The sequence below is a fragment of the Balearica regulorum genome, chromosome 21 (genome assembly GCF_011004875.1).
Source record: "Balearica regulorum gibbericeps isolate bBalReg1 chromosome 21, bBalReg1.pri, whole genome shotgun sequence".
NCBI classification, from domain to species: domain Eukaryota; kingdom Metazoa; phylum Chordata; class Aves; order Gruiformes; family Gruidae; genus Balearica; species Balearica regulorum.
The window spans coordinates 3,975,772-4,003,316 of NC_046204.1; the positions used below are offsets into that span (position 1 = coordinate 3,975,772).

Genomic DNA, 27,545 nt, shown 5'->3' on the forward strand with positions numbered 1-27,545 from the left:
TGATTTTTACAGAGCACCTTCCCAAGATCCCCGGAACACAGGGCTGAAGCAGAGTCTGATTAGCTTTGGCATTAAACCTCCAGCCAGGTCTCGTTGCCGGACAAACTCAGGGGAGACTTTGCTCTAGGATTAAGTGTTTATAAGTGCCTGACCTGAACAAGAGACAGTCAGCGCTCTGGAAATCCTCCTGGAGCCCGGGGCCCCAAAGTCCTCGAGGGAGGAAGGGCTTTGGAAAGGACACCAGCGACGGACAAAAATTCACCTTCATGAAACCAGATGATGGCAAAGAAAGAGAGAAGAAAAAGTATTCCAGAAGAGTGTGTATTGCAATTCTCCAGACTCACAGAAATCCACCAGGGAACTTTTACAGCAATAGGGAGGGGCTTTTCCCTTTCGATACATCGCAGATACCGCTGTTGAAACCCAATTAAAAAAAATCATGGTGACCATCCTGAAAGTCAACGTGTTCATAGGAGCTCACGAGCATGGCTGCCTCCCAGCATACCACGTGCTTCTGATGTTCCCTAGTGCAATTTTGTTCGGAATAAATAGATCCATTGGAGGTTAAGTTATTAGATACAAATCTTCCCAAAATGAAAGTAAACCTGAAACACAACAATAATAGCTAGAAGACCCAAACCAACACACGCACACACATGCAGACCGCCACCCATTCTACAGTACTGAAAATCATCCGCAGCTAGAAAATTAAATAGATCTTCAACTCTGCCACATTTACACATTAAATACATATAATTCACTCAAACCTTACATGTAAACTTTGTTGAATACCTTCTGGAAAAAAAAAAAAAAAGTACAATGTAATACATAGATATTCAAGTACAAAGAGCTCCTGGATTGTTTTGTTTGCACCAGTGAAAGAAGGAAAATAGAGATTTTGTTAATGTTTGGTTCGAAGCCTCTTTAGGGAACAAAGGTTAAGAATTTAGACCCTCAGGTAAAAACATTTAGATTTGCTGCTGACCTTATATGTGCTAAAGGATCTGGCCTAAGAGGCTGGAAAACGATAGCATCGAGACTCTGTCCCCGGTTGTTTGTGTCCTGGTCTTGCTGCTGCTCTGGAGACGGGGGGAGAGCGAGATTGCAGCCTACACCGGCATCGCTCTGATCACTGGAGCGTTATGGCAGTACGGGAGTTTGGCTTGTAGTGGATTCTCTTCCTTCCCTCCCTGCCTCGATATTCACAGGCAGCATTTAGTATGAGTCCAGTAATGTGCAGAGGGGTGGGAGGAAAAGGATGCAGTCCTGTAAGAGGAATCTAGGGCATCCTTTCCAGGGAAGACCTCGGGAAACACAAGCCACTTGGCATATTTGCTGGCAGCACATTTCTTGATTCCATCTGCCAAGGTGTCAGGCTCATAATATTGCAGGTCACCACCGTAGTTTGGAGCCAGCACTGGCAGGAAAGAATTTTTTGCATAAAGTGGAAAGAACATCCCATTCAGCCCAGATCTGGATTATTTCTCCACCTCCATCAGGTAACTCTGATCTTGCAGGAAGACAATCCTACGAGCACAGCTATTGCTACCGGCCTTATATGCCACGATGGGGCATGGCTCATGCGTCTTTGCAGACTTCAGAGCTCAGTGGGGGAAGGTTCAGCTTAACAGTTATTCTCAGGGATCTGGGGACCCTCAAAGTGACCAGCCTGAGGGCTCTGGTAAAAAGGAAAATGATCAAACTAACCCAGCCACCATTTCTTTGGCCTTTGAGTGACTGCTCCGTCAGAACACCCAATCCCTTTTATCTGAGGGAGCCTGACCAGCTTTTTGTTCTTCCTTTTATTTTCAGGGGGGCAATGCTGTTTCCTAGCCAGGGCTCCCGGGGCCGGTGCAGCCGCAGAGCGTGCTCCTTGGCACGGCACACACGCTGCTCCTCCGGGTCTGCAGAGGCTGTCGCTTTTGTGCTTTACCCCCATCCTCAGCTTTAGGGGGAGAAGTTTGAACTCTGGACCTGCCAGGATGTGGGAACCAGCCTTTCGCAGAGCAGGGCTCTTCCCTTTGCTTTGTATGCCCCAGGCTCCTCACCCTGGAGGGAAGCCCAGCGAGAAAAGAGCCCGGGGGCTTTTCTGTGCTATGGAGTTCCTTCCCTCAGGCCTAGTAAAACTCTTGGCCAGGTGCCGGGGAGGCATGCAGGGTGTCCAGGTCCTTCGCCTCGGCTTCCCACAGGTTGTCATAGCTGAAGTCACTCTGGAAGCTCTGGAGCTCGGCATAGTCATGGTAGGCTGCTGAGTCGCTGGCCTCTGGAATGTCGTAAGCGTGGACATTCCCGTCTGCAGAAACACAGACCAAAACACTCAAGAGAGCTCACAAGCAAGCCAGTGGCTGCAGCCTCCTTCGCCAGCAGAGAGAACGCACGAGGGCCAACAAAATCACAGCCCAGATGCAACTAGATCTGGGCAAAGCGGTGGAAGCTGCAAGCGTGCCAACGCAACAAACCACAAGCGCCCACGTGTGACGGGTGGCCAGAGCCGATGGACAGCGAGTGGAAGCCAAGGCAACTGCCTCCACCAGACAGACACAGGCAAGGGGGAGGGTGACAGGCCAACCACAGGGAAGCAGGAGGAAGGGCGGGCATGCACGAGTCCCCGCGCTCCCTCTGAGCCCTGCTTTGAACAATGCTTACGGAGACATGGCACCTCCCATGCTGCAGATGGGCTGCAGCACCCAAGCAGCCTCCCAAGGGTCTCACCTGGTGGTGGCAATGAAGGGCCCAGATGTTCCTCTTGCAGAGAAGAGACCTGAAAAGAAAGAGACGCGCTGATGAGGATGACTTAGCACTGCAGTCCTGGGATACCGCACACCAGGAATCGGTCCTCTGTTGGTTCCTTCATCCCTGCTCCCCAAGATGCACCCCGCCGCAGAGCAAAGGGCTCCGAGCCCTGCAGTGACCGACCGCTCTGCCAGCCTAGAGAAAGGCCAGCTGGGATCCCACATCCCCACGCATTCCCCTGCAGCCTGCACAGTGGACTGCATTTACAAACTCACATCTTCAAGATAAGAAGCATCAGCAGGAGGACGCAGCTGGAAACGGCATGAGGTGCCGGGGGTGCTGTAACTTGGAGCCACAGGCACCTCTCTGCAGTGACTGCTGGGCAGGGGCTGGCAGTTCCTCTTCTGCAGGGAGAGATGCTGGGGTACCGGCACGGCTGGGCATCCGTTCACCTGTGCTGAACCCGTCTGTCCGTGACACTGCAAGAACTTAACCAAAACAAACTCCATATTTGATACCCGCTATGGAGAGTTGGGGTACGCTGCCTGGCTGCTCCTCACCTGTAAGTCAGCACGCTATGAACACACTTAGGGAAACCAAGGTTTTCTGCCTACATAGCAAATTCTACTACATTCCAACCCTGAAGGCCTTAGATGGGAAAGGAAGAATGGCTGTGGGTCTCTTATAATGACCCACAGTGGGTGGAAGTTGGCCAGATGTGAAGCTAGTAGGATGAAACCCACTGGCAGCTCAGGGGATGAGGAAGGACAGGGAAGGGAGGACTTCAGCAGCATGGGGGATGCCAGCCACAGACTCAGAAATAGTCTTTTCCCAAGAGATGTGCAAAACTAGCCTTTAACCACTCAGTTATCACAGCTGGAATTTTTTTGGGTGGATAAAGTGGTCTCTGTGTCTGACTCATCTCTAGTTGCTGTAGACTGGATCACATCTCAGCCTCTGCCGTTGTTTTGCGGTTTCTGTTTCTTCCTGGGATTGCAGCGATGCTGGCATCCAGTGATAAGACAGGGGAAACCTGTTCCCCTCTGACTCTGTCCTGGCTTGAAAAAACAGAGAACTATGCTGTGCCCTGCCCCACCCCGAAATGCAGGTCTCGCCGTCCCACATCCCGCTCAGGCTCAGGCAGACGGCAGGAAAAGAAGTGGCCCGAGGCACGATTTCTGGAGCCAAAAGCCTGCGTGCTGAGTCAGGGCCGTAAGCAGCAGCAAACGCGCAGGGTACCTCTTCCAGGAAGCTGGAGCCTGCCAGGCTGCGAGCGCTGGGGGAGCTGGGCGTATAGGGGTCAGCGTACAAGGGGGAGCGGGGCATGGCCGGCTTCTCCAGCGAGCTGGAAGCTGTCGAGGGCTGACTTCTCACCGAGCTCCATCTGTTCAGCTAAAAGGCAGAATTGAAACAGGAACATGAAACGCTGTTCCCTACATGCAATCCACTGCCAGGAGGGATCGGAATGGGGAATCTCCCTGCAATTCAAGTCCCAGATGCTGCTTAGCCCTGGGGCACGGCGGGGCTGACTCCTGGCTGTAGCTGGCTGTGCTAGCAAGGGGACTTCCCTGGGCGTAGGGCAGACGCACACTCATTGAGGCTGAGGGGAGGGAAACGTGGCATCACACACTAAACCAGTGATGGGCACACGCTGGAAAGCCCTCAGAAGAAGGGGCTGTGCCCTGTGAAGTAATAACTCTCCTACTTGCCGAGCACGGGTGCTCATGTTGCCTCAGGAATTAGTGCCCAGCATCTCGGGGCTCCAGGAGATGTTGCTCCATTTGCTGTGTTTAACCTCACTTCCCATGGGCCGTTTTCAAATGGAAACGGGTTTCACACTCGCCATAGACAGCTATTCCTGCAAGTAGCACCGTAAGGAAAATGCGAACCGTGCGCCAGTTCCTCTGCTGCTTGACACTTCCCAGGCAGGAGGACAGCCCCACCGCGTCCCAGCCCCCTTACGTTGCTCAGGTCCAGGTGTGGCGGGGGAGCTGCAGGGTGATGCTGCAAGCTGTGTGCGGAGTACGGCTCGTTGTACACTGAGGACAGGAGCTCGCCGTTGGGGTTTTCGGGAATGAGACTGCAGATGGTCCTCTCCGTGTCCTGGCTGGGCAGCTGCTGGCCACAAGGCATGCATTTCCCCTTGGACTTTCTGGCGCTGCCCCCCCTCCGCAGGTCCTGCGCGGGCAGCCCTGTGCTTGGCCAGTTGGCCTGTGCCAGGCACTGAAACAAGAAGAAACTCCTCAGGCCAGCCCCAGGGACGCAGACCCACCTGCAGCCAGTGCAAGGCGCTCCCCCGCTAGGGCCGCTGCTGCTGCGGGCATCGCGCTGCGCTTGCGCATCGGCATGGTCCTGCGCCGGGCCCGTGCCCCACGCGCTCCTCCCCGCATACGCACATACCCCTGGACGTACAAATGCTGCACAGGGTCAGAGCAAAGATGCTTAGCCCATCACCTCCACCCACCCACGGGCTTTCGCTTTGGGATTTCCTGACCTTTGAACGGTCCCATTTGCCCTTCTGCAATCTGCACAAACAATCCTTATGCAGAGCGGAGTATTGGGATGGGGACGCTTCAGCAGACTTTTCCTTTATCAGCAATGCCAAAGCTGAGCCAGGACAAATCCAGGCTCCAGGCATGGATTTGCTATGCTGCAGAGCAAACACTGACCACCTGAGCTCAGCCCATCCGGGCACCTGGATAGACTTCTCTGCTCAAAGTGTCTGCCCCCGCACATGCCCCAGGCTTTCAGGGATTCACTTACATGGAGAGGCTGGGAATAGCCAGGGGAGGCGGGTTCTTCCAGCACTCTGCTCTCAGGCATCAGCGCGAAGGACTGTCCATCAGGGAGAGAGCCGCTGTTCTGCGAGAGGTGTGTCAAGGTGGGCACTCTCCCTCCCGACGCCCAGGAGTTTGTACGGCCATCCGAAGCGAGCGACCCTCTCCCGCTGCCGGCAAACTAGATGGCGGAGAAGAACAGCGCATAGGAACAGCCCTCTGCGTGGCTGCAGGCACATCCCTCCCCAGCCGCATCTCCTGCCCGAGCATCTCTGGGCCAGCCCAGCGCTCCGTGCCCAGACGCCGGGGTCAGGGCTGGGCAGTGCCCGCATGGCGAGCAGCTGCCCTGGGCAGCCGTGCCCGGTGCGGCGGGGGTGTGCTGCCCTCTAGGGCTGACAGGGCGGCCGAATGCGGCTTGCGGGGGCGATGGGGCGAATGAGGAGGGCTCGCAGCGGGGAGAAGGGTGCTCAGGCACGCTGACCCCATCCCGGCCGCAGTGCTGGCAAGGTGGGTCTCCCCTTCCTTGCAAGACCCTGTTAACATCATCCCTGTGCCAATGCCTCACCGCATAACGCTGTCAGAGTCCACGGCCAGGGGTCTGCTTTTGAAGGAATTTAATATAGCGCATGCCCATATGACGTAATATAGGGCTTTGCAGTAATTTGCGGGGATCAGCAACTTCATGACAGCCTTCGAGCAGGGGACTTGAGGCAAAGTGTGTTGTGTCACAAGAGTACTCACACGTGGCCAGAGATAGGACAGACGGGAGTCCTGGGAGACATCTACTGATGACCACGCAAACCCACAACATCTGTTACCTGGCCGGGGTGCGGCAGCTTTGATCCCGAGAAACTCTCTGATCCAGAGAGGGAGGAGTCGGCATTTCGAAACTGGGCTGTTTTGAGACAGTAGAGCCACTCCTGGTAATCATCGTAGCTGCGGCAGATCACCCGGATCGAATTGATTAGTCGTCCTGTAAAAACATCACTCACTGCTGTTACTGGCTTTGACCGACAGTCCGTGTGGCTTCCTTCAGAAACCCGTGGGAATCCCCTTGCTCCATCCCTCCCCACGTTTTCCTGGGGTCTGGAGATCCTGACACCGGTGCAGGGACAACAGGAACACTCTGCCTTCGGCGCTGACCATTTGCACCCGGCTGAACGCAGGACAGGGGCAAACACAGGCTGGATCTAAACGCGGGAGAACCTGTGCAGCCGCGCTGTGACAAGCGCATCCCCGGGTGCAAACGCTGCCGCTGGCTCACAGCCTCTCCCTGCCAGCAAAGCCAGGCCCTGCAGCGCAGCCAGGGCACAGGCGGCCCGAGATTTCCAAGCAGTTCAGTTCAGAGAGCTTGGGTGCCGATGTGAGCGAGCACAGCCAGGAAGATGGCCACAGCAGTTTAGCGAAACCAGCCCGACCCCAGAGACCTCCGTGGCTGCTGCCAGCACACCCGTCGGCATGCCGGACACGCACCTTCTATTAAAAAGGAGGTTTTCTCGTTCTCTTCAAAAAGCACTTGGATGGCGTTGAGTGGCAGCTCGCCCTGTCGAGAGAGAAGCAGGCTTAGGACCGCACGGCTGAGCGCAGCTCACAGTCCGTGCCGTACGGCACACAGGCAGAGTGGGGAGGACAACCTGGCCGCCCCTGCCTGCTTGAGGGCTGGAGCCTCTGCAGGCACCTGGCCGGTGCAACTCTGCTTCTACGGGGACTTTCCATCAGGGAATCCAAGAGGCTTGAGGAGCCTACTGCAAAGTTTTGCCAGCTTAGCTGGATGCATGAGGAGGAAAGCCCCCGGCGCAGGGCCAGCGGTGAGGACAGGGCAAGGCTGGCAGGAGCCTGGCTGCTCCTCGTGCGGCGTGGGGAGAAGGTGCAGCTCGGCCCCGCTGGAAATCCCATCGGGGTCCTCTGCAGGGACGGGGAGGAGGAAGGGGAAGGTCAGTGCCTACATCCCCTAGGCTGGGTCTGCAGGAGACGAGAGGCACCCAAGCTGCTGCTAATCTGTGTGAGGACTGGGGTACCCCTATACTCTCATAGGTGCAGGGTACAGCCACGCTGGAGAACTCCGTCTCCAGCAGATTGACTCAGCCTTGTCCCAGTAAACTCACTCTGCCCGCTCACAGCTCGCTCTCCCCCCACCAGCCTTACTGCAGGATCGAAGCCTCTGAAGCCAGCGTGACTGCACGAGCCATTTCTGTAAGCTTTGTTCTTACAAAGTCCTTCCTGAGACCCGAGCTCGGAAAAACACTCCCTTCTAGCTCTGTTTTCAACAGTTTCCCATAGTTTAATGGCTGACTTCTCCAGAAAATTTTGCAAACATGGTCCTGCACAAGGTTTTAGTTGCTGGATTGGCACTTCCAGCCTTGCAAACAGGAATCCCCACAATCCATACCCTGCAAAGTCTTACAAAGACAGGGTTGAGCCCTGTAAATGCCAGCTGGTGAAACGTGACCTCTTGTGCTATACAGCACAGTTGTGAATGCCACTCCTGCGATGGGACTGGGGTTTGCTCCCGGCAGGCACTGCATCTACGTTCCTATTAGCTGGGACCTGAGGCAGAGAAGCTAAAGCAGCCTGTCCCTGGAAAAACTGGAGTTAGAAGATACCATGTGCTATTGCTCCTAAGTCCAACAGTGCCTTTGCACGCACATCCGCCACTGTCCTCTCTGCTACCACCCTGGTGTCCCTTGGCCATCCCCACATCTGCCCCAGGTGTTGGTCTGTGCCAGGCCCAGGTCTCCTGCGAGCTCTGTGGGACATATCCAAACTTCTGCTCCTGCAGCCGTGCCCCATCCTCAGCTCAGCATCAGAGCCCTGCTCTGCTGACTGCTGCCAGATGTCCTTTAGGTGTCATCGCTGACAGTTTAATTCTCTGTGATGGGCAACCTGGCCAAAGGGCCAAGGGCTTGTCAACACTGAACTAGGATCTAGGTCTCCTTTTTCTCTGGGGCTCTCCAAGCTAATTTTTTTTGTACATAAATGGAACAAGAATGGTCCTCGAAGAGCAGCTGATGCAGATTTTGCAGTGGAACCATCTCACAGATTAGCTCATTGCTTTACTTCTCATCTCTTTCTCTGAGCAGGGGGAAACCAAGTGACACGTAGTTTCTTTGTTCCTCAAGCCCCTGTTCACCTCACCTGGCTGTCACCCCAACCCTGCCTGTGGGCACGGAGCAGGGGCAGCTGGTGGCAACGGCCCTGCGAGCAGCTCCTGGCCAGGATGGCAAATACAGGGCCAGGGGAGAGCTTGGGAAGTGAAGTTCCCACTTCACGCCACACTCTCCCACGCCTGGCAGCGGAGGAAGCACAGAAAGCACGAGCAAAGCCCTGTCATTTAGCCAAAGGTCCTCTCAAAAGATGCAATCGGTTAGGATTCATTTGCCTAATTTTACAGGCTGCAAAAACAAGGTGCCTAACAGAAACCCCTCATCGCGTCCTCACTGCAAAGCTGTCCCAGCTGCATAGGCTCCGGGGAATGTGGCCGACGTGACAGCTTTGCCACAAGGGAAACGTGGAGCTCAGCCGGGCGTCTGTGGTTTGTGCTGGCCAGCTGCCTCTCTGCAATAGCCCGTGGGCACACGCAGGCTTCTGTGGTATTTCTCCTGCACCAAAAGGGATTTATGGGCTGAGCAGTACAGGAAGGCTGACCTTGGGAGGGAAAGCTCACACAACGCTCGTGCTGTAAGAAATGGACTTTGATGCTTCAGCTGGTGCAGGTGCTGCAAGGCTGCGTGTGGACAGGGCTGGTGCCACCTCCTCCTGCCACTCCTCAGCTCCCCGGCACAGCGGAGCAAGCCCTCCTGCCACCGCGGACGACCGCGTAGGGCTTCCCCCAGGTGCCCGGTGCCCCATCCTCCCTAAGGGAGCAGCCCCCCCTGTCCGTGGGAGGGTCTGAAACACCCCGGGGCTAGAGTCCCACCTAGGGAAGTGCAGTAGCATCCCACAAAAACACACACGGCGGCTGCAGAGAGCCCCTCCGGCCTTCCCCAGGCACGGTGGGAACCTGCGCTCCCCCCAGCAGCTCCCCCCTTGCTGATTTACGCCTCGCCCGGGGCCTTTTCCCACCAGCGGTGAGCCAGAGTCTGGTGCTTTGGGTGAGCCCCGTCCCGGCAGGCTCAGCCCCTGCCTTCCCCTTCCCCGTCCCACACACAAACTTGGCAGCGGCAGCTCCTGTGGTTTGTATGAAACTGAACAACAAAAGAGCCAGGCTATTCCTTCACACACAAATTGTAGGGCTCAGCTTCTGCTTGCAGGGAAGGGAAGTTAATTTGCAGAAGCCCTGGGAGAAGGCTCCTGTGCCCTGACATGCCTGTGGAAAATCAGGTTCCCACCGCAGTGTCACAGGCTGGTGAATCACCTCCTGCCTGCACCCAGCTGCACAGAGCCCTGCCATTACCCCAGCGAGCGAGACGCCCGGGGACCAACGCACACGCACCGTGGGAAGGGAACGTTGCACGGACAGGGCGGACAAATCTGGTTTAAGATTTCAAAAGAGATGAGTTAATCTGAAAGCCCAGCCCAAGGCCCCCTTACGTGGTGCCCCATTCCCAGGAGCTGCAAACAACATGTTCCCAAAAACAAGCTCTGGTTGAGGTGTGTCACACAAGCCACCAGCTGCTGGAAAACACCCTCCGCTGTTGCTCTGGGGATGGAGGAGCACTCTGACTGGCACACGTCCCTCCTCGCACCCCTGCCCGTTGCAGGCACAGCCATCTCTCCTCTGGCTGGGGAGATGCTCTATGCAGGTCTCCCCACGGGTAGCCCTTGAATTAAAAGCAGCCTGCACGGTTTGGGACCTGAGGTGGACATGGTGAAATCACGTGAAGAAGGACCCCAGTGAATTGACACTGAATTTCACCAGCCCTCAACCTCTGCAGGGTTTCCTTGTCGCTGGCTCCTCTCTCTGACTAAGCAGGAGCAGCTCAGCTCCGCTCCGCCATGTGCCGGCGGTGCCGCACCTGCAGGTTCAGAGACAGTTCAGCGCTCTTGTGGGCACGCTTGTTCTAGCACAGGAAAACGGGGCCAGGAAGCACAGGGCTGTTGACTAGCTATTGCAATGATGTCTAAGATGGACGTTGGCAATCAAGTTTAAGGGCCGTTCAGACTGCAGGCAACGCGAACGCAGCTCCCAGGGCCCACAGTGCCACTGTCCTTCTGTGCTGAGGCTCCCGGCATTGCTCCTAAAAGCAAAGACACACCAGTGGACTATGGAAGCTCATCTCACATGCCCTGGGGCACTCAGGCCTCCACGTCCTCGTTGGCCCTTTCACTGGTGTGCCCAGACGTTGCTCAGGGCCCTCAGTCCACAGAGGGAAGGAGCAGCAGACGCAGTGCACCAGCAGCAGCCTCTCCTCTCTGCCTGCCAGCCAACTAACTGCCTTTGCCCTTCCCCGCGAGCATCAGATGTGCTGCCTGGGTGCTACCTGCTTTCAAGTGGTCCCTCAGAGCGGGGCCTGGGAAGCCGAGCCCCCACGGGGACACCTTCTGGGGCTGTTCCAGCTCCTGTCTCAAGCAAGCGAGCCAGGCTCTCCGCCTGCGTAACCACACAGGAACATGCCAGCCTCCCTCCTCCCAGAGACTCAGATTCCTTGGCAGCCAGCTCCTTTCCCACCGGGCTTTTGCAGGAGGGCAAGGTGTTTCTCATGGGAAGATAGCTTGCAACATCCCTCTGCCCGCTGCTCACCTGCCAGCTGGCAAGGGAGCAGCGTGGAGGGAAAGCCCTTGCCAACACGAGGAGCAACCCAGGTGGAGGGGAGCAACGAGCCAAAGAAGTGCTGAAACAGCCACTGTGGATGGGTGAGAGAGAGCAGGAAGATGCTGCAAAATGAACTTACCTTAAAACAGAGGCTGTTGCGCTCTTCAGATACTATCACCAGCGTGGATGGGTAAAGCACCAACAGCCGGTCATGCTGCTCCTTGGAAAGTCAAGAGGAAGAGGGTTCCCTGTGAGCACGCAGACAGGGCTCAGATCTGGAGAGCCCTTTACTTCGTCGCTCTGACAGCAGCCTGAGGCGAGGGCTCTGTTAACAGCTGAGCTGCTTCCCTGCAGCTGGGCTCCGTGGGAGACTCCTGCCAGCTCCAGCTGCCAGCCCTGTCCTGCAAACGCTTACCCATGTGCTGTCCCCAAGCACCACTGCTGGGCCGCGGGAGCAGTAACAAACCTTTTTCCATTTACCGGGATGTGGGTAAAAGGACCCTTCAGGGCCCCGTTGGATTAGTGGCAGCAGGGAGGCAGGAGTCTGGGCTAGTCACTCCATCCATTGCCTTTTCTGAGCCATGCTGACAGGAGGTTGCTCCCCAGAGATGTGTCCTACCTGGAAAGGCAGATGTTGAAGCTTCACTTTGGAAACACAGAGGACATCGCCTAGGGATTCCCGCTCGGTCCCTCTCCAGTCCTGGACAGGCATATTCTGCACGGACCACCGCAGCTCCTCCTTCCCCATGGAGCTCTGCTTCCAGTCGTTCTAGGGACAGGAGCAGAACTGAGCAGGGTAGACATGTCCTCCCCTAAGAGTTTAGCTAGTGCATGGCCCATCTCAGGACACTTTTCAAGTGTGGCAGAAACAGGAAAGAGTAAATAAATCCGTGCAGGAGCCAGTTTTCCATCTGGGACTGAATAACCATACTTGGTACCTAGCATCATCTGTACATTGCCTTTCAAAGGGGAATACCTCTGTTTTAGAACTGGGGAGATGGAGACAGGGAGGGAAGAAAAACACACCGCAGAGACTGGAAGAGAAGACAGGCCTCTTAGATCTGATCCTGTTTTCTAGGTCTCGGTCCCAGTCTTCTCTTTCACGTGTTTTGTAAACTCCGGATAATTGCACAAGCAGCCAATTGTGTGAGAATTTCTCTGAAGCAGACCCAAAACTCTGACCCTTCAGAGGCTGTGGTGCTGGCACCTCTGGGTCACTGGTCTCCCTTTCAGGACACACACCCTGCCAGGCTCTCTTACAAAGCCTTTCTTTTTGCACCCTTCCCTTGCAGGAGACCGCACAAAAGGCAAGCTCCAAAATTAGAAGCTGTGCACGCACACATGCAGAGCAGAAATGCAGCGAGCTGTTGTCAGGTCTCAGCAGTACAGAGCACTTTTGGGGTTACCATTCAGACTGAAATCCCACATTCACTCCGGTGCTGGTTGCATAGACCTAAGCTCCTAAGGACATCTGAACACAAATACACGGTTCCTCCACAGGCAGAGGGGTTCCCAAGCAAGAATGTGCCTGTCAACTGTGGGTAATTAGTATGTCTATCCACGGTTATTTTAGGGGTGGTGGAATAACTAAAGGAAGGGAGAGCTGTGAGGCATATTGCCCAGGGCCAGCTCTAGGCACTGGCCAACAGAGAGGTGCCTGGGGCAGCAAGCAGGGCCTTGCCCAGGCCAGCGCTCTGGCGAGGCTGGTACGTGCTGCTGGTGGAGAGGGGTCAATTGCCACGGGTCAGGAGGGCTGAGTTACAGACTGCGCACAGCCCCGGCAGCTGCTGGAGGTGGCAGGAGCAGCACCAAAACCCCTGTGCACCACGCCACGGGGGCAGCTCCCTGACTGATGTAGCAAAGCACTCAAGCAGCTGGCCTGGAAAAAGGGGATTAAGCCAGGAGTTAACCCCACACCTCCTTCCAATGTTCTGAAAGAGCTGCAAGCACAGCAAGGAGCATTTAGAAGTGGACCCAGAGCTCCTCTCCCTTCCCATCCCCAGCCCTCTGCCCAGAGCCCCATGGGGTGCTCAGGATTCTGGAAAAGGAAGGTGTTAGGTGAACGTGGCAAAAGTGTCTGGAAGCGTGGCGAACACGGGTGAGAGAGGCTGGCCGCAGAGATTACCCCTCCCGCTGAACGCAGCAGGAGCAGTGCAGCATCCACCCAACTGGTCCCGGTCATTCAGCTCAGAGCCCACAACCTGGGAAAAAGCTGCACTCCTCACTGTCCCAAGACACTAACCTGAGAGAGGAAGGGCAAGCCAAGGCTTCCTCCGTTTAGCTGGATCTGTTTCTCCAGGTGATAAAGCCACTGCTTCAGCTCTGACTCAGTAGGGCAGAACACAATAAGGGGATTCAGCAGAGGACCTAGGTATGCAAGACACAAGATGAGCTGAGCAGATAAGGGCACCAACTGCAGCATCAACAAATAATCAGCTGCCCAGAGTTGTTATGCTCAGCACATCACGTCACGGGTTGCCTGGAAGTGCATTGCTCTGTTGACATCATGCTCCGGTCCTTCCTGCCGCTACCTTCGGCACATTGCCCCACATCGGGCTGCGGGGAGCTCCCCGGCTCATGTGGCCACACCTCGCCCTGACCATCAGTCACTCTTCAGTCCAAAACCAGGCCAAGGACAAAAATCAAAGACAGTACAAAAGTCAAGCTTGAAATCAACAGACAGATTTCAGCTTTGGAAGTCCCCAACAGTTGGTGAAAAGCATCTCTGCGGGCAGAGATTATCACGGTGTGCTGCTGCAGGCAGCCGAACTCAGCGCAAAAGTTTCATGCTGGTTCCTAGTTTCACTTTGGCACTCAATACGTAGAATATTGGTAGCTTTCCGACACTGTTTATTTATGCTTCACAAATATAATCTGTGCCAGATAAGCTGAAACTGCTCTCAGACCTACTCCTGAAGGGAGGAACAGCCCTGTATCTTGTCGATTTTAATGTTTCCAACTATCATTCGCTTAGTAGCACGAGCAAAAAAGTCTCACACACCCTCTGCTACTCACTATAGACATAACCTAGTGACATTAATAACAATTTCTGTCAGGCTGCAGAATGTATGTTATGATTAATAATTTACCAGTAATCTCATATTAAACCATACTTGGTGCATGCTCAGTAAGACCTGGCTTTGCGGGACTTGGAAGTATTCAGATAAGCAAGTACACCGGATAAGCATGATACTTTGCCCTTCTGTCGAGTCTTTCATCCCATAATTCCCGCATACTTTATGAGCAACAGTTAATTAAGACTTTGAAACACCTCTGCCTGTCGGGAAATGCACTAATACAGAGGTGGGGAAACTGAGGCAGGGACTCCCTGCCTGACTTTCCGTAAGTCACGCCGTTCAGACCCATGACAGTACGAAGGTGTCATCCTCACTGGGCATCCGAGTGTCCGTGTCCCATCGTGGCTCCGCACTTCTCTTGTCTCCTCTTGCCCTCCTGTCTTTACAATGGAGACAAAGTGATTCCCTACTTTGTAGAGTTGCTAGGAGGGTATAAAGTTATCTAGATATAGGTATAAAGGGTATAACGTTATCTAGATATTCTGGCAGCTCTGAATATTTCTCTGGGCATCCAGGCCCTTATACGAACAGCAGGAATCTTTCCGGTAGGGCACGAGCCCTAACACGACGCTGCTGCTCTGCCACCTCCAGCCCTTCAGACGTATCCCGAGGGCTGTTCGCGTTGCCACATCTAAACAGGGCCCCAAAGGAAGAGAAAATGAGAAGAGAAACTCCAGCCTAGGCCTGAAGCCTGAGACATGCCTGAAGCTCGTGCAAGGAGCTGCTGGGGAGGCCGTGAAGCAGAGCCTGAAAAGCCGCTGCTAATTCAGTTGCTGCCATTTCCCCCAGCCCCAGGGGCACGTTTGCGGCAGGGCCGTGACACAGCCATGCTGAGCAACCTGTGCCGGCCCTCGTGCTCTTTTCTTCTGTCCCGTCCTTCCTCTTTCCTTCTGAACGCTTTGAGGAAAACGGGAGGCAAGCAAGCCCCTTCCTGGAGCAGCAGCAGTTTATGCCCACCCAAATCTCTCTGTCTGGAGACACTAAAAAGCTGCAACGTTTGCAGGTGAGGCAGAGGTAACTCAAGGTGCTCAACAACTTCATCACCGTCGGAGGCTGTGCAAGAGATGGACCGCAAAGCCAAGGTCATGGCCAGCCGCCGGCCACTTCTCCGTGCCAGTGAATCGAGGGGCGGCTCCGCACGCTGCCGGGCTTCGTTCTCGCGCTTCACCTCCACGCTTCCAGTGACGGTGCCGGCATCTTCTGATGTACTGAACTACCCTAGAAAGTGCAGTTCATGGGGAACTACTGACGCCACGGGATTTCACAAGAGAACGGGTTTGTGTCTTTTATGTCTCAGAGTCATGAGACAAAAGACTTCCACGCTGACCCTGTGTGTGGCCACGGACGAGGCTCTTATCCCCTCTGTGCCTTGATTTCTCCCCCTCTAGCAGAAAAATAAAACTGCTCCACCAATCTCCTGGCAATCTAAAAAATCACCATCTCCCTGGCTTCTTTGCGTCACGGCTTCCTGGTGTGTACAGCACTCTCTATCACAAAAGCCTTGGTTTTTTTTTCTTTCCCAAAGCAGGACACAAACCCAACAAAGCTTGAGGCAATTTTCCACGCAGCCACACTCCTGGGTGCTTTACCAGAAGCAGAACTAGTCCACCCACCCCAGTGCAGACGCCCCTGACGGGTTACGCCTGGGAGAAGTTTTCTGTCATTTTACAGACTCCCCAGAAGGGTTGGAGAGCCCTGCCTCGTACAGGACAACAAGACAACAGCTCAGCAGTCCTTAAAATTAATGGGTCATTTGTACCAGCTCCTTTTTACAATTTATGTAATTTTTTTGTTTGTTTGAGTGGCTATTGTATAACTTTCCCCCTAACAGAGGACACCAGAGTACATAGACCGTGAGCCTAGGACACGAATGGGCTTTCTTGGCTTGGTTACTGGGTTATTTACTAATTTCTGTGTACTCCGTGCTTTCACTGCTACTCTTGGGGGCTTGCGACTGCTGTAATTCAGCAATGACTAAGCCCAAAGAAGCCTCCAGCCAAGCTGCAGACAGGTTGCTATCCCAGGAAAACTTCTGTAAAGCAAGATCACTCCGAGAAAAGTTCAAAAAGCTTGTGGAGGCAGCAGTGCTGGTGAGGGAAGCGTTGGTGAAGTGACATTGGGTTCTGATAGCACCAGCCTGGCATTATTGGTGGAGGCAACTCACCTCTCAGCACCGTTCCCCATCCCGCGTACTTGAGCGGGGCCGTGCACCAGCACGCACAGCGCCGTACGCGTGCCTGCTCGCAGTCACTCCCTGGCCTCCGGGTTTATACGATGACAAGAGGTGGGAGAAGGAGTTTTATTCCATTCCTTCATTCAAATGGGGTGCACGAAGAGGAAACGAGCGGGCAGAGGGGGGAATTGTCACCATGTGTCCTGAGCACTAACCGGCTGGAGCACAGGACCATCCTTCCTCCGTGCTCCCTGTCCAGTCCCTCCCCTGCCTGCAGCCCTGAGCATCACTGCCCGGGTGTTTAGGAGCAGGGAAGCCTTGGAGGGAATAATGCAAACGCCGGGAGGGAGAGCTTCAGCTCTCTGCAGCCTCTCTTTGCAATGTGGTTCTTTCTCTGGGTCTAGGTCAGAGCGGGACATAGAGCAGACAGTCGTGATTCATACACCCCCTGTTCTCTGTTCAAAGCAAACGAAGAGCCACCAACCTGCAATGCGGAAAGCGTGATCCTCCTGCCCAGTGATCTTCCCATTCTGAATTTCACACACGTTCAGCTCTTTCAAAGGCAGCAGTCCCTGCGTAAGAAGAACACACCGTTATTTTGGGGGGCAGCCTGCAGGCGGGCTCTGCAATTAAAGCCCTTTTGCTGCAAGCGACTGGAAGTCCAGACTCGGCACCAGCAGGTTGCTGTGGCTCACAATATTAAACTGCAAATCATTGCTCTGAAGGGAAACATTTGGGGCTTCGATCCAGCACACTCCCCAGAGGAAGCAGGTTCAGCAGCTCCCTGGGCTCCGTGGGGCCAGTACACTCCAGCAATCAGCTGCCATGCTGGCAAGAACACTTTCTTTATATTCAGGTATTTCAGTTTTAAAACAAACCTCAGCAAAACAATGCTGGTTTAACACAAGAAAGCCAGAAGATGGAAATGACCATAAAGCAAAATTAAACTGTCCGGTTTCTATACTCCAGTTCTTCAGAGTCCCACAATAACAAAGCACAGGAACAGGTGACAAGTTTGTGCTCCCTGTCCTGGGCTTTCTAAGCAAGAACTGTAAAAGATGCTAATTGCTGTAATGTCTAGGGGCCACTACTGGCATATTAATTCCTTTTTAATTCCTCTAGAATTAATAATCTAAGGAGCTGTTTATAAAGTAGACGGGGGATTTTGTAATATTGTTTGTATCCTGATGTGTGTCTTTCCAGTTGAAGGCTGACTTGCTGGATGACTCGAGAGATTGTATTGGCATATTGCACTAACCTCAAGTCATCTAGAAGACAATAAATCATTTCTGAAAGGAAGGAATTTTACAAACATCTACAAAACAGCCGTGGTCAGTTTTAGTTACTCACTCATGTGGAGGGAGAACACATTCAGGGCTTCCTGTTTGTTCGGCTGGGACTTTTTGGCTGCATGTACAAAACAGCCTCTTGTTTGTAATGCACCAGCATCATCAGGTTAGAAGATTGATGAACGGTTTGCCAGGATAGCTCCCCAAAGATGCCCTCAGTTTTTTTTCCTTTCCATCCTCTCCCACATGTCTCTTTCTCTGCCCTGCAGATGAAGAACTCCTCCTTGGTTCAGAAGCCAGGGCCAAGTCCACCACCGGCACCGAGGCCAATGGGATTTTGAGCGGTAGGAGCTCTGACCCTTGCCAAGGCACAGCTCTTTGTGCTTGGTGCTCTAACAAAGGTAAGTCCAGGTAGCCTAAATGCTCCCCATCCCTGGTCGTGCCTGCCAGCCCTGCACAAGCCCCTATCCCACCTCTGCGGGGTCCTTTATCTCTCCCCACAGACGAGGCCAAGGACCCAGGTGGCACTGCGGTTGTCTGGGTACAGCCCTTAGGAAGAAACGCTCTCTTCCCCCAGGCGCTTGGCATCCATGGGAAGGGACTTGCTGAGATAACCTAGGGGAGGCCAGTGGCAGCCCCAGGAGCAGAGCCCCATGTCCTGCCCTGTCCCATCCGCCCAGTGCCCCCAGCTTGGCCAAACTGCCTGCCTCCCCAGTGCTCGCCCCAGCCTGTCCAGGAGATGCCCTACCTGATAAGTGAGTCCACTGGAGCCCATAGACTGGAAGTACAGGTAAGACTGGAACAGCTCCAAGAAGCAGTCATTCACCTCCTGCAGAAAAGACATGTTTGGGGGGGTTACCTCAGGACACCTCCCTCCTCCCCAGCTTCCCTCTGCATCTCAGACTGAGCTGTGCACAGAAAAGCCAACAGTCGCTTATCCAACAGTCACCGCCGCATCTCTGCTGGTGGACCTGCTGCCAGCCTGGCAGCTGAGCACCAAAGACCGATCCCCACTGGGATGGGGGCTGGTGGGTGCCAGCCGGCACCCATGCATCGCACGGAGCAGAAGTCCCTGGGCCACGCAGTAACCCAAGGAAGTCTCCGCGAGTCACGTTTCCCAGAATTACACTTTACTTCCCAGTTCTGCAGAGTCACTCCGCACCTGGGAAGAGAAACACCCACAAACAGGTGCTGCAGCTTACCTGGCAGTGCTGGAACTTAAACTTGACTTTGGAGTAATAGATCATTTTGCCCATATTCCTGACAACCGTTTTTCTTCGTCCCTTCTTGAACAGGCTGGGGAACCTCTGGTCCAAGTTTTCTTTCTGGTTTTCCTGGTTCTGAATATTCTGTACGAAGGATTCAGGAAAAACAGATCAGAGCCAGTGGGAGGTGGGGGCCTGATATCTGGAAGAGACATTCCCAGAACATCTTCCCAGAAGGGGTTCCTCGGTAAGGTGTCCCGGGCAGCCACCCGGGCCGAGCTGTTTGTTGTTGGGTCTCCATGCCAGCGTGGAGCCGGGGTTCGGTTATTGCTGGGAGGCTTGTCCTCCCGAGGCACGGGGAGATACTGACCTAAAGGGAGGTTTTCTGGGTTGGGAAGGAGGGGGTGCAGAAGCACATCCTACATTTAGGGTCTCCCAACTCCACAGATGACCTCCTGCCATTCTAATCAAATTCACTGGAACAAGGACCGGTCAAGGCTAAGCAAACGCAGCTTGCCTTCCACTGGGGTTAGTGGAAAGGTTTTCTTTGCTCTAGTTCCACCTGGATTCCTCAGCTCTCCCATCTGCTCAGATCCCTCAGTTTCTCTAGGTGGGGTGTGTTGTTTGAGGTGCCCGGACACTTCTGAGGCAGTGCCACAGCCACAGAGGCGGCTGCAAGGCACCGAGTCCTGGACCTGCTCCCTGTCAGTGCAAAACGCTCAGGGCAGCCAGCGAGCGCTGCGGGAGAACGGGGGCTGACGTGAGAGGGACACAGCACTCAGGGCTGGGGTTCCCTTAGTTCCTGCGTTCCGGTTACACGGAAATTCTTCCTTCTGTGCAACGGCACAAACCCACACCCCTACGGCACTCCACTGCTCAGAACCCGGGGCTGCTGTTGCACTGTGTGCATACTGTGTAAATCCCCGGGGGGGGGGGAAGCTCTCCCTGCAGCTTTTCTGGGAAGAACGTTTTTATTTCTAGGGGGTGGCTGATTTCCTTGGGGAGAAAGAAAGGGCTGTATCCCAGCGAGGGCACAGACACTGCTGATTCCCCCCTGGTCTACACCCCGCTTGCATATTTGAGTCTTAAATGTCAGCTTTTAGACACGTCGCAGACTCTAGGATATTCATTCCCAAGCGAAAGAGCAAAGTAGACGGGAGACGCAAGGTTTGCCCTGCTGCTCAGCTCCGGGCTGTGAGGCCACCTTGGTGGGACCCCTGCATTTCCCGGGGATACTTCCAGCGAGGGCACGGCCGTGCTGGAGCTGGGAGGCAGGGTGTAGTGGTGGCACGTGGCTCCCTGGGGTTCATACACTTCTGTCCAAATTGCATTTCCAGGAACGAGCAGGGATCGAGTGACGGCCCGTCACCCCGCACAGCCCGGGGCTTCCAGCCGCCAGCGCTTCCCCACCACCCAACCTGCCCGGCCCGCGTGTGCCTGCTCCCAGCGTGCCGTGCCAAGGAAACAGCTGCATAAGCCCCGTGATAAATGAAGAGCCAGCAGAGCTAACCAGATCTGTCTTGCTGGGGCCTCCATGACTCACCCCTCCGGCACGAGATTAACCCCTCATGACCGTGCCAGGGACACGGGCTCAGGCCAGAGGGGAGATGGTGAACCAGCAACAGGAACCTAATGCCGTCGGGACCCTTTCGCCTGCAAAGCTCGGGGTTCCTTCCAGGGCCTCGCTGAATTTAGATAACTCTTTTTAGGACACAAGTTAACGCCTTCTCTGCTCAAAGTCTCCCTCCAAGCTTTTCCAGCCGGCTCCACACAGCAACCACGAACACGTACCCAGGTCCTCCTCCCCTGGAGGTGGGAACCCGCTGGCTGCCAATTAATGGTCTCACCGAGAGGCAATTCAGCATAGGGAAAGATTACATTTGTGCTACAAGCCGATGTCAGAACAAAGAGCAACTGATCACCTGACAGCCGAGGCAGCAAAACCAAAACACTGCTTGGATAAGGGCAGCGACCAGCACCAGGGAGCGGGGAGAGGATAAAGTCATGAAATGATGGACACAGCGATAAGCAGCAATGCCGGCTACCAGCTGCCTGGGCGATGCTGCTGCCTGGAACGTGGCAGCCAAATTCCCCGGGAATAAGTAAGGCCCCAAGAAGCAAAAGCAACCTGGGAGCTGGGAATCCAGCCGTAGCTTTGGCAGAGTTCAGCCTACCCGCCAGCTTCCACAGGGATCCTCCCAGAGTCAGGGGGGAGGAAAGGGAGAACTTCCACTGCCACCGTTCACGTGGCAAGAAACAAATTAAACGGAATACCTCCCTCTCCCAAACAACCATCTAGCAACCCCGGCTTGCGTGGGTTTGCAGCAAGACTGAGAAGACAGCTGGAGTAGGTGGCTAAGCACTGGGGCATCTCCAAGACCAGGGACAAAAGAGGATCCTGTCACCGAAACCTCCGGCCACCCTTTCAGCCGTGGGCTCTCGCGCAGCAGGCCCCGTCCACTCGTGCCACACCAGTCTTTCAAGCCCCAGCAGTCTTATCGCTCATACTGTGGTTGCACAGGAAGAAAGAGGGCTGTTCAGGGCTTTGGGGGGCTTATTTTTCTTTTTGTTTTACCAGGCAGATCTCTCCTGGTTTTTTTCTAGGGATTTTATGTCCCTCACTGGGGTGCCACTGTCAAACCCAAAATGCAGGCAATATTTGCGTATGTGCAAAGAGAACTGCCCTCACAGCTTTCCACAGGCTCCTGCCCACATCTGAGGAGAGCAGCAGGAGGAAGGTGGCCATCATTAAATCCAACAGCTAGCACAAGTCCTCGGTAAAAGCAAGCACAGCCTGTTTGTGCCGTACCAGGGGCAGCAACGACGCCCACCTCCTACCTGCTGCTTTTCATTTTAACACTCTGCAAAACAGTCACTACCACAATCGCTGTTTTTCCTGCTGGGGACATGAAGTTCAGGGAAGAGCTGTGTCTTGGGCTGCCCATGGGCCAGGGTCAGGCCCCAGTTCCCAGGCAATGGCACGGCCGAGCAGGCTGGCAAGTGGCACGGGCAAAGTGGCCACAGCTGCCAGCTCCAAGCCTGTGTTTTTTCTCTCTGAGGTCACTTACGCTGGGTGGCACAGAGGTGGCATCAGACACCATCCTGCCCTGGCCGCAGAGGGAGCCTGGGGGACTGGGCATGAGCTCATCTGTTTGGTCATCTGCAATTTCTATGGTTTCTTTGTCCCCCACCTGGGGAATCAGGCTGACTAGGGCTGGCTCAGGCTTTCTCACTCAGAACAAACCCCCTTTTTAAGGTTGATGGTGCTTCCCATAAACGCCTTATCATCTGTCTAGGTACAACAGCAATTTCCCAGGATGTGGAGGACTTGCCTAAACTCAAGCTCTGGAGAAAACAGCTCCTGCTGAATCTCAGATGTCTCAGACCCACAAAAGTGCATCCCTGCCCTCTCTGAGACAGGTTGATAGCCACCAGCATGCCCTGCATCTGGCCATCCCCCAAAAAGCAGCACTGGGAACCCCATGACATCCTGTGAGGGTCAGGGACCAGAGCTGTCACAGCCTCCTCCACCAGCATCACTTATCTCCCTGGCCCACGCACCCCCCAAAACCATGGGGATGCCGCAGCGTGCAGCGCAAATGAAAGGGAACTAGCATTTGTCATCCCTCTGAAACCCTCCCCAGCCAGCGGTTTACTCCCCTGCCTGGGTTGTGCTGACAGCAAGCCCTCTCCGCCCCCAGCCCCATCCTGATGAGCACCGTTTCCGTTAGCGCAGCTATCCCGCTGGCCGTGAGGCAGTGCACATCACTGGAAACCTGGTTTCTCTCAGGGTTTGGCAAAGCAGCGGGTCTCTGGCAGTGCAAGTGCCCTGACATGTTCTCTCGCTCTCCCTCCCTCTGTCTCCGGCTGCCTCATCCTACAGGTAGAGCAAGTTAATAATTAACCTGCCTCAGCCCCTGCAGACCCCAGTGACTCCCAGCTGAATCACTAACCCTGGCAGCAGGAAGAGCTCAGCCTTGCAAGGCTGATGCCTTGGGGCCCCAAAAACTGCTGTTTAATGATAAAAGAAGCAAATGAGAATTACAGCTCTTCTGGCACATCCTTCCCCCTCACTTTTGCTTAGGCTTCGCAGAAGCCGTAACTGGGAAGTGTGGGAAACTGGGCAAGAAGGCAGGTGGGAGCAGAAGGCGCTGGCTTTGTGTGCCAGCTGCCTGTGGCAGGGTCCCCAGGGGACCTGGTTTTCAGGGATGTCACTTGTCCCAGTCCCAAACTGCCTGCCATGCCCAGCGGCTTGGGAACCCCATCTCCTCTGAGACTGCATCAGAAGAGTCCCGTGCTGACGGCTCCTCTTTAACCTGGCCCCGCAGCCCCTGGTCACCTCCCGTTCTCGGAGGTGTTTCTCCTGAAAAGATGGGAATGGGAAAGGGACTAAGCCAAGGCTTTCTCCCGGCCACACAAGAAGCTTGTGGCTGAGCAAGGAGTTTGAATCCCATCTGCCCCAGGCGAGGGTAACATCTAAACAACTGCTCCACCCTCCTTCCTTCCCTGAATAGATCCCACACTCTCCTGTGCTCCTGAATGAATAATCTCTCAGTGACCTTTGTTCTGTCAGCTTGCAGGATTCGTTTTCCAGGATTCATTTTCCAGGATCCACTAACATGACAGCTCTCCCCGCTTCCCCAGGCGAAGTGTCCAGGATCCATCTGGGGTCTGGTCCCGTCAAGCGCTGCCCAACTCTTCTGGATGCCAGCTGAGTCCCGCGGGGAACCAGCCCACGCCACGTGCCCATTATCCTCATTCATAAATAACGGGCAGGACTGTGAAACAGTCCCAGTTCTGCTGTGCTTCCCACCTGTACAGTTCAGGACACGTTCGCCAAGAGAAAGGACGGCGCTCACCCATGGCCACCGCCCAAGCCAGGAGCAGGATCCCAGTCCTGCTCCCCTCTCAGGCTCGCGTGAGGAAAAGCAAAGGTTCTTTGGGTTGGAAAGGGCCAACCTGGGAGCGGGAAAGGGACTGCAGGGTCCCTGCGTGTGGGGAGCAGACGTTTGAATTTCTGCAGCAACCCACAGTACATTAGCAGGGCTGCTCAGAACTGGGTCCCGCAACACACCAAGCCCTTGGCAAGCACCTCATCACCAGTGGAACAACCTAACCAGCAGCTTGAAACCCAAGAGAGAACATCCTGCTGCTGACCTCTGAAATTACCTCTGTCTAGCTGTGAGTCTCTGCCTCAGTTTCCCCTTCCCCCATACCCACACAGCCTATTTGCCACACGGTGGGGGCAATGCATGTACAGTACAGCCCAACACACCCCTACGCTTAGTCCACATCCCACCCGGAGGGACCGAGCAAACATACTGGGGTTCATGGTTTCATCTCTGCTTCCCTGAGCGGTGCTGGGAAATGGGCCATATGGCCACAAGGCTGGTACGTGCCCGGGACAGACCTGCCCTTCCTGATTACCTTCCCAAGGCTTATTGCTAATACACTGCCTGCTCCGTCTCATTCCAGCGTGGGAATGAATCATCCTACCTTTGAATGCTCGCTCTAATTTTCCCTTCCTTCACAGGCTACCCAGAAACAAAAGAACCAAGAGCGAAGGGGTGTGTGAGATATTCCCACCATGCTGCCTGCTTTGCTCTCAGCGCTACCCTCCCACCCCGTCCCACACGGTTTGGCTGATGGCAGCTGCCCTCCGCACCTGCATGGGGACCCTGGAGCAGCTTGTTCTGCTGCTGTGAAGGGCACGAGGCTCATCCCTTCCTGGGCTGCAGACGTGAGCTCCATCCTCTTGAGACAGACCTGCTGCTACCCCCTGATCCCGACCCTCTCATGCACAGAGCTGTCCTTGGGGTGGGTGGGAATAAGCTCTGGGAGCAGTGGGGAAGGAGGTTAGATGTGTTTGTACTTGCCTTTCCTGGAATATACTGCAGGATTTTGTCTGTGGTCGTATCTCTCTCCTGCCCTCCTTCTGTACCAAAAAAGCTGGGCAGTTTTTTCTTGCCATTTTGTCTACAGAGAGGAGAAAAAAAATCAAAATACACATGCAAACACAGATCTAGGCTGATGCATAGTGAATTCTGCCCAGAAATAAGGAAGCCAGAAAGCTAAGTAAGCAATTTGTCACGGGCTTTCTAATCATCCCAGCCCAGCAAAGGGCTGATAAACAGCCTGGGAGAATTGGAATGGGGTTTGCGCTGCAGTTGTTGGCATTTCTTTGCTTTTTTATATGTCTTTGCATAACCAAACGATCAGCTAGGCTCATCTGTGTCTCCAAATCAGCGTGGGGACCAGATGTTCCATTGCAAAACACAAAGACCAAATCCAGTCCTGATGACTATTCCAAAGCCCCTGGCGTGGAGATGCATGTGTACACATACTCCAACATACATTCGCAAACAGGTTTTATGTCTATCTTTGTGGTTTTCCTCTCTCTTTCCTTCCACTCCCAGCAAGGCCCCCAGCTTCTCTTTGCGTGCACACCATTAACGACCAGTCACTGATGCCATTTAAGCAGCACTGGGATTGCTTTGCTGGGATTTCCCAGCAGTTGTGCTCTCTTTCAACCAGATCGCAGCATTTAGTTCAGCAGAAACCAGGCTTATCTCCACAGAGAGTCACAAGCATGGGAAGCCGGGAGTCAGCGGAGACAGAAGGTGCTCTGGGGCTTGGCCACTCCACTGCAGCTACCTGGTGTCAACACTCTGGGGTGTAAATTCCCTAAATGATCCCCTCTCTTTTACCCCACTGTAGCTCCACAGACTCCTACAGGTTTGCTCCTGACTTAATGGCAGCACAGGAGACCAAGGGGACAGTTTCAGCATCTCCTATTGATTAGAAATCCCTCAGCCTAGCAGAGTTTATGGGGTTTGTCTCAAAGCCCAGCACGTATGCTGAATGAAACGTAGATGGGGCCGGTGGGTTCCTGAGGAACCACCCTGGTTCCCAGCAGAGCTCTTTTCCAGCCCAGGGTGCTCGGGACAGGGAGGGCTCTGCTTCGTGGGAGCTTGGGTACCAGCAGCAGCACTGTCACCGTGCCGATGGGAGCACGAGCAGTGGGAAAGGCGGCGCACAGGGAAGCTTGCTCCGCGCTCCCTCGTAGGCTCTATTTTGGGACAGCCGTCCATCGCTGTGGTACCTGAACGCTGCCCTGGCCAGCCCAGCAGCAAAGTCCCCAGAGGATTTCACAGACATTTTCTGTCGCGTCTTCCTTCAGGGTTACACACGCAGATCAAATCACACGAGTGTTGGGATTTGGGGCTTTCTCTCTAAAGTAAGAGGAGTGTGAATGTTGTTTTCTCACAGCACAGCACCACAACTCTGGGTGTTGTGAATTAAAAAAAAAAAAAATTGCAAGTGAAAACAAGGAGTGTCAGGCATTCTGCACCTTGTCCTGCCTGTCCCGTAGAGGGGAGTTCTAATTTTCAAAACAAAATGAAATAAATTGCATTTCTCCTGGGGGCAGTGTCCCTAGGATACTCTTCCCACAGAGCCCCGGGATTCCTTCCCAGGCACTTGTGGCGAGCTGATCGCATTTGGCACTGCCCAGCACCCCGCAAAACCATGCAAATCCCAATTCTGCTGAGCACGTAAATAACTCCTGGGCTTCCTGAGCGGGGCTCAGCCGCTAGCCCAGTTCTGCATGGTGCATCGCACGGGGGGAAAGTCAGCCGGGAAGCCAGCACCGCTGGAAAAGCAGTCCGAAGTAAAAGCAAGCGTACTTACTCTTTCTTCAGCGAAGGCTTCCTTCTGAAAGAGCCTCTGAGCCCCCCAGGTGCCTGAGGAACACAAGTTATGTTCCCCATGCCGGCAGCGACTGGAAGCTCCCAGGAGCAGCGGGGAGCCGGGAAGGTTTGTGTGTGGTGTGTGTCAAGCAGACGCTCCCCTTCCGCCCGCCGTGACTCGTGTGGGTGTGGGCTGTGCGAGGCTCTCGGCCGAGGTTCCCCGCTCCTGCCCCTCTCCCCCCGCCCCGCTCGGGGCTGGCAGCGCCGGCGCTGGGAGGAGGGAGCCAGGTGAGCGGCAGCCGGGCCCCGGAGGAAGGCAGGCAGGGCAGGCAGGGCTGGGCAGGGCTGGGCAGGGCAGGCAGGGCTGGGCAGGGCAGCAGCCTGTGCCCGGGGGGAGCGGGGGCATCCCCCACGGCAGGCGGGAGCGCTCCCCGGGGAGCCCGGCTGCGGGCTGGCTCCGTGCGGCTCCGCGCTGGCTCCGTGCGGCTCCGCGCAGCCTCTCTCCTTCCCCCGGCCCGTCTCGTCTCAGCCACAGTGTTTCGAGCTTGGGGATTTCTCCCTTCACAAAACGGTGCCCTCGAGGTGGGCGAATCCGGTCTTAGACTTCATTTGCCCTGTAAAGAGGAATTAACCACAGAATTAAAACCCCAGCACTTAAAAAAAAAACCCTTAGAACTAAAAACCCCTTAGATGTGACCGCAGCACGCCAACATTTCTTACCTGCAAGCAGGACCCCTAATAAATGCATCTGGAGCGTTTTTCCAAAAGGAAATCGATCACCGTTCAGTTCAGCTGGAAGAAAAAAAACGATGCAGAAAGATAATATCGGTGATTATTGTTTAAGCATTCTCCAAGGTGTTCGAAAGGCTGCAGTACAAAAGGTTGTATTAGTTAAAAAGAACCGGCCTGGA

General features: G+C 54.8%; 1 protein-coding gene across 1 annotated transcript; it reads right to left on the minus strand.

Annotated features, from left to right (window-relative positions):
• Window positions 1–307: 307 nt before the first annotated feature.
• Window positions 308–26,809, minus strand: PLEKHN1 (pleckstrin homology domain containing N1). Its single transcript, XM_075773144.1, has 16 exons — window positions 26,636–26,809; window positions 24,823–24,922; window positions 18,944–19,090; window positions 18,490–18,570; window positions 16,937–17,024; window positions 13,445–13,569; window positions 11,822–11,971; window positions 11,342–11,422; window positions 6,984–7,053; window positions 6,329–6,483; window positions 5,497–5,691; window positions 4,696–4,956; window positions 3,973–4,125; window positions 3,009–3,221; window positions 2,713–2,761; window positions 308–2,293 (listed from the first exon to the last, which is right to left on the minus strand). Exons 1-16 carry the CDS (start codon window positions 26,713–26,715, stop codon window positions 2,118–2,120), a joined length of 2,124 nt encoding a protein of 707 aa, XP_075629259.1. The 5' UTR covers window positions 26,716–26,809; the 3' UTR covers window positions 308–2,117.
• Window positions 26,810–27,545: the final 736 nt, after the last annotated feature.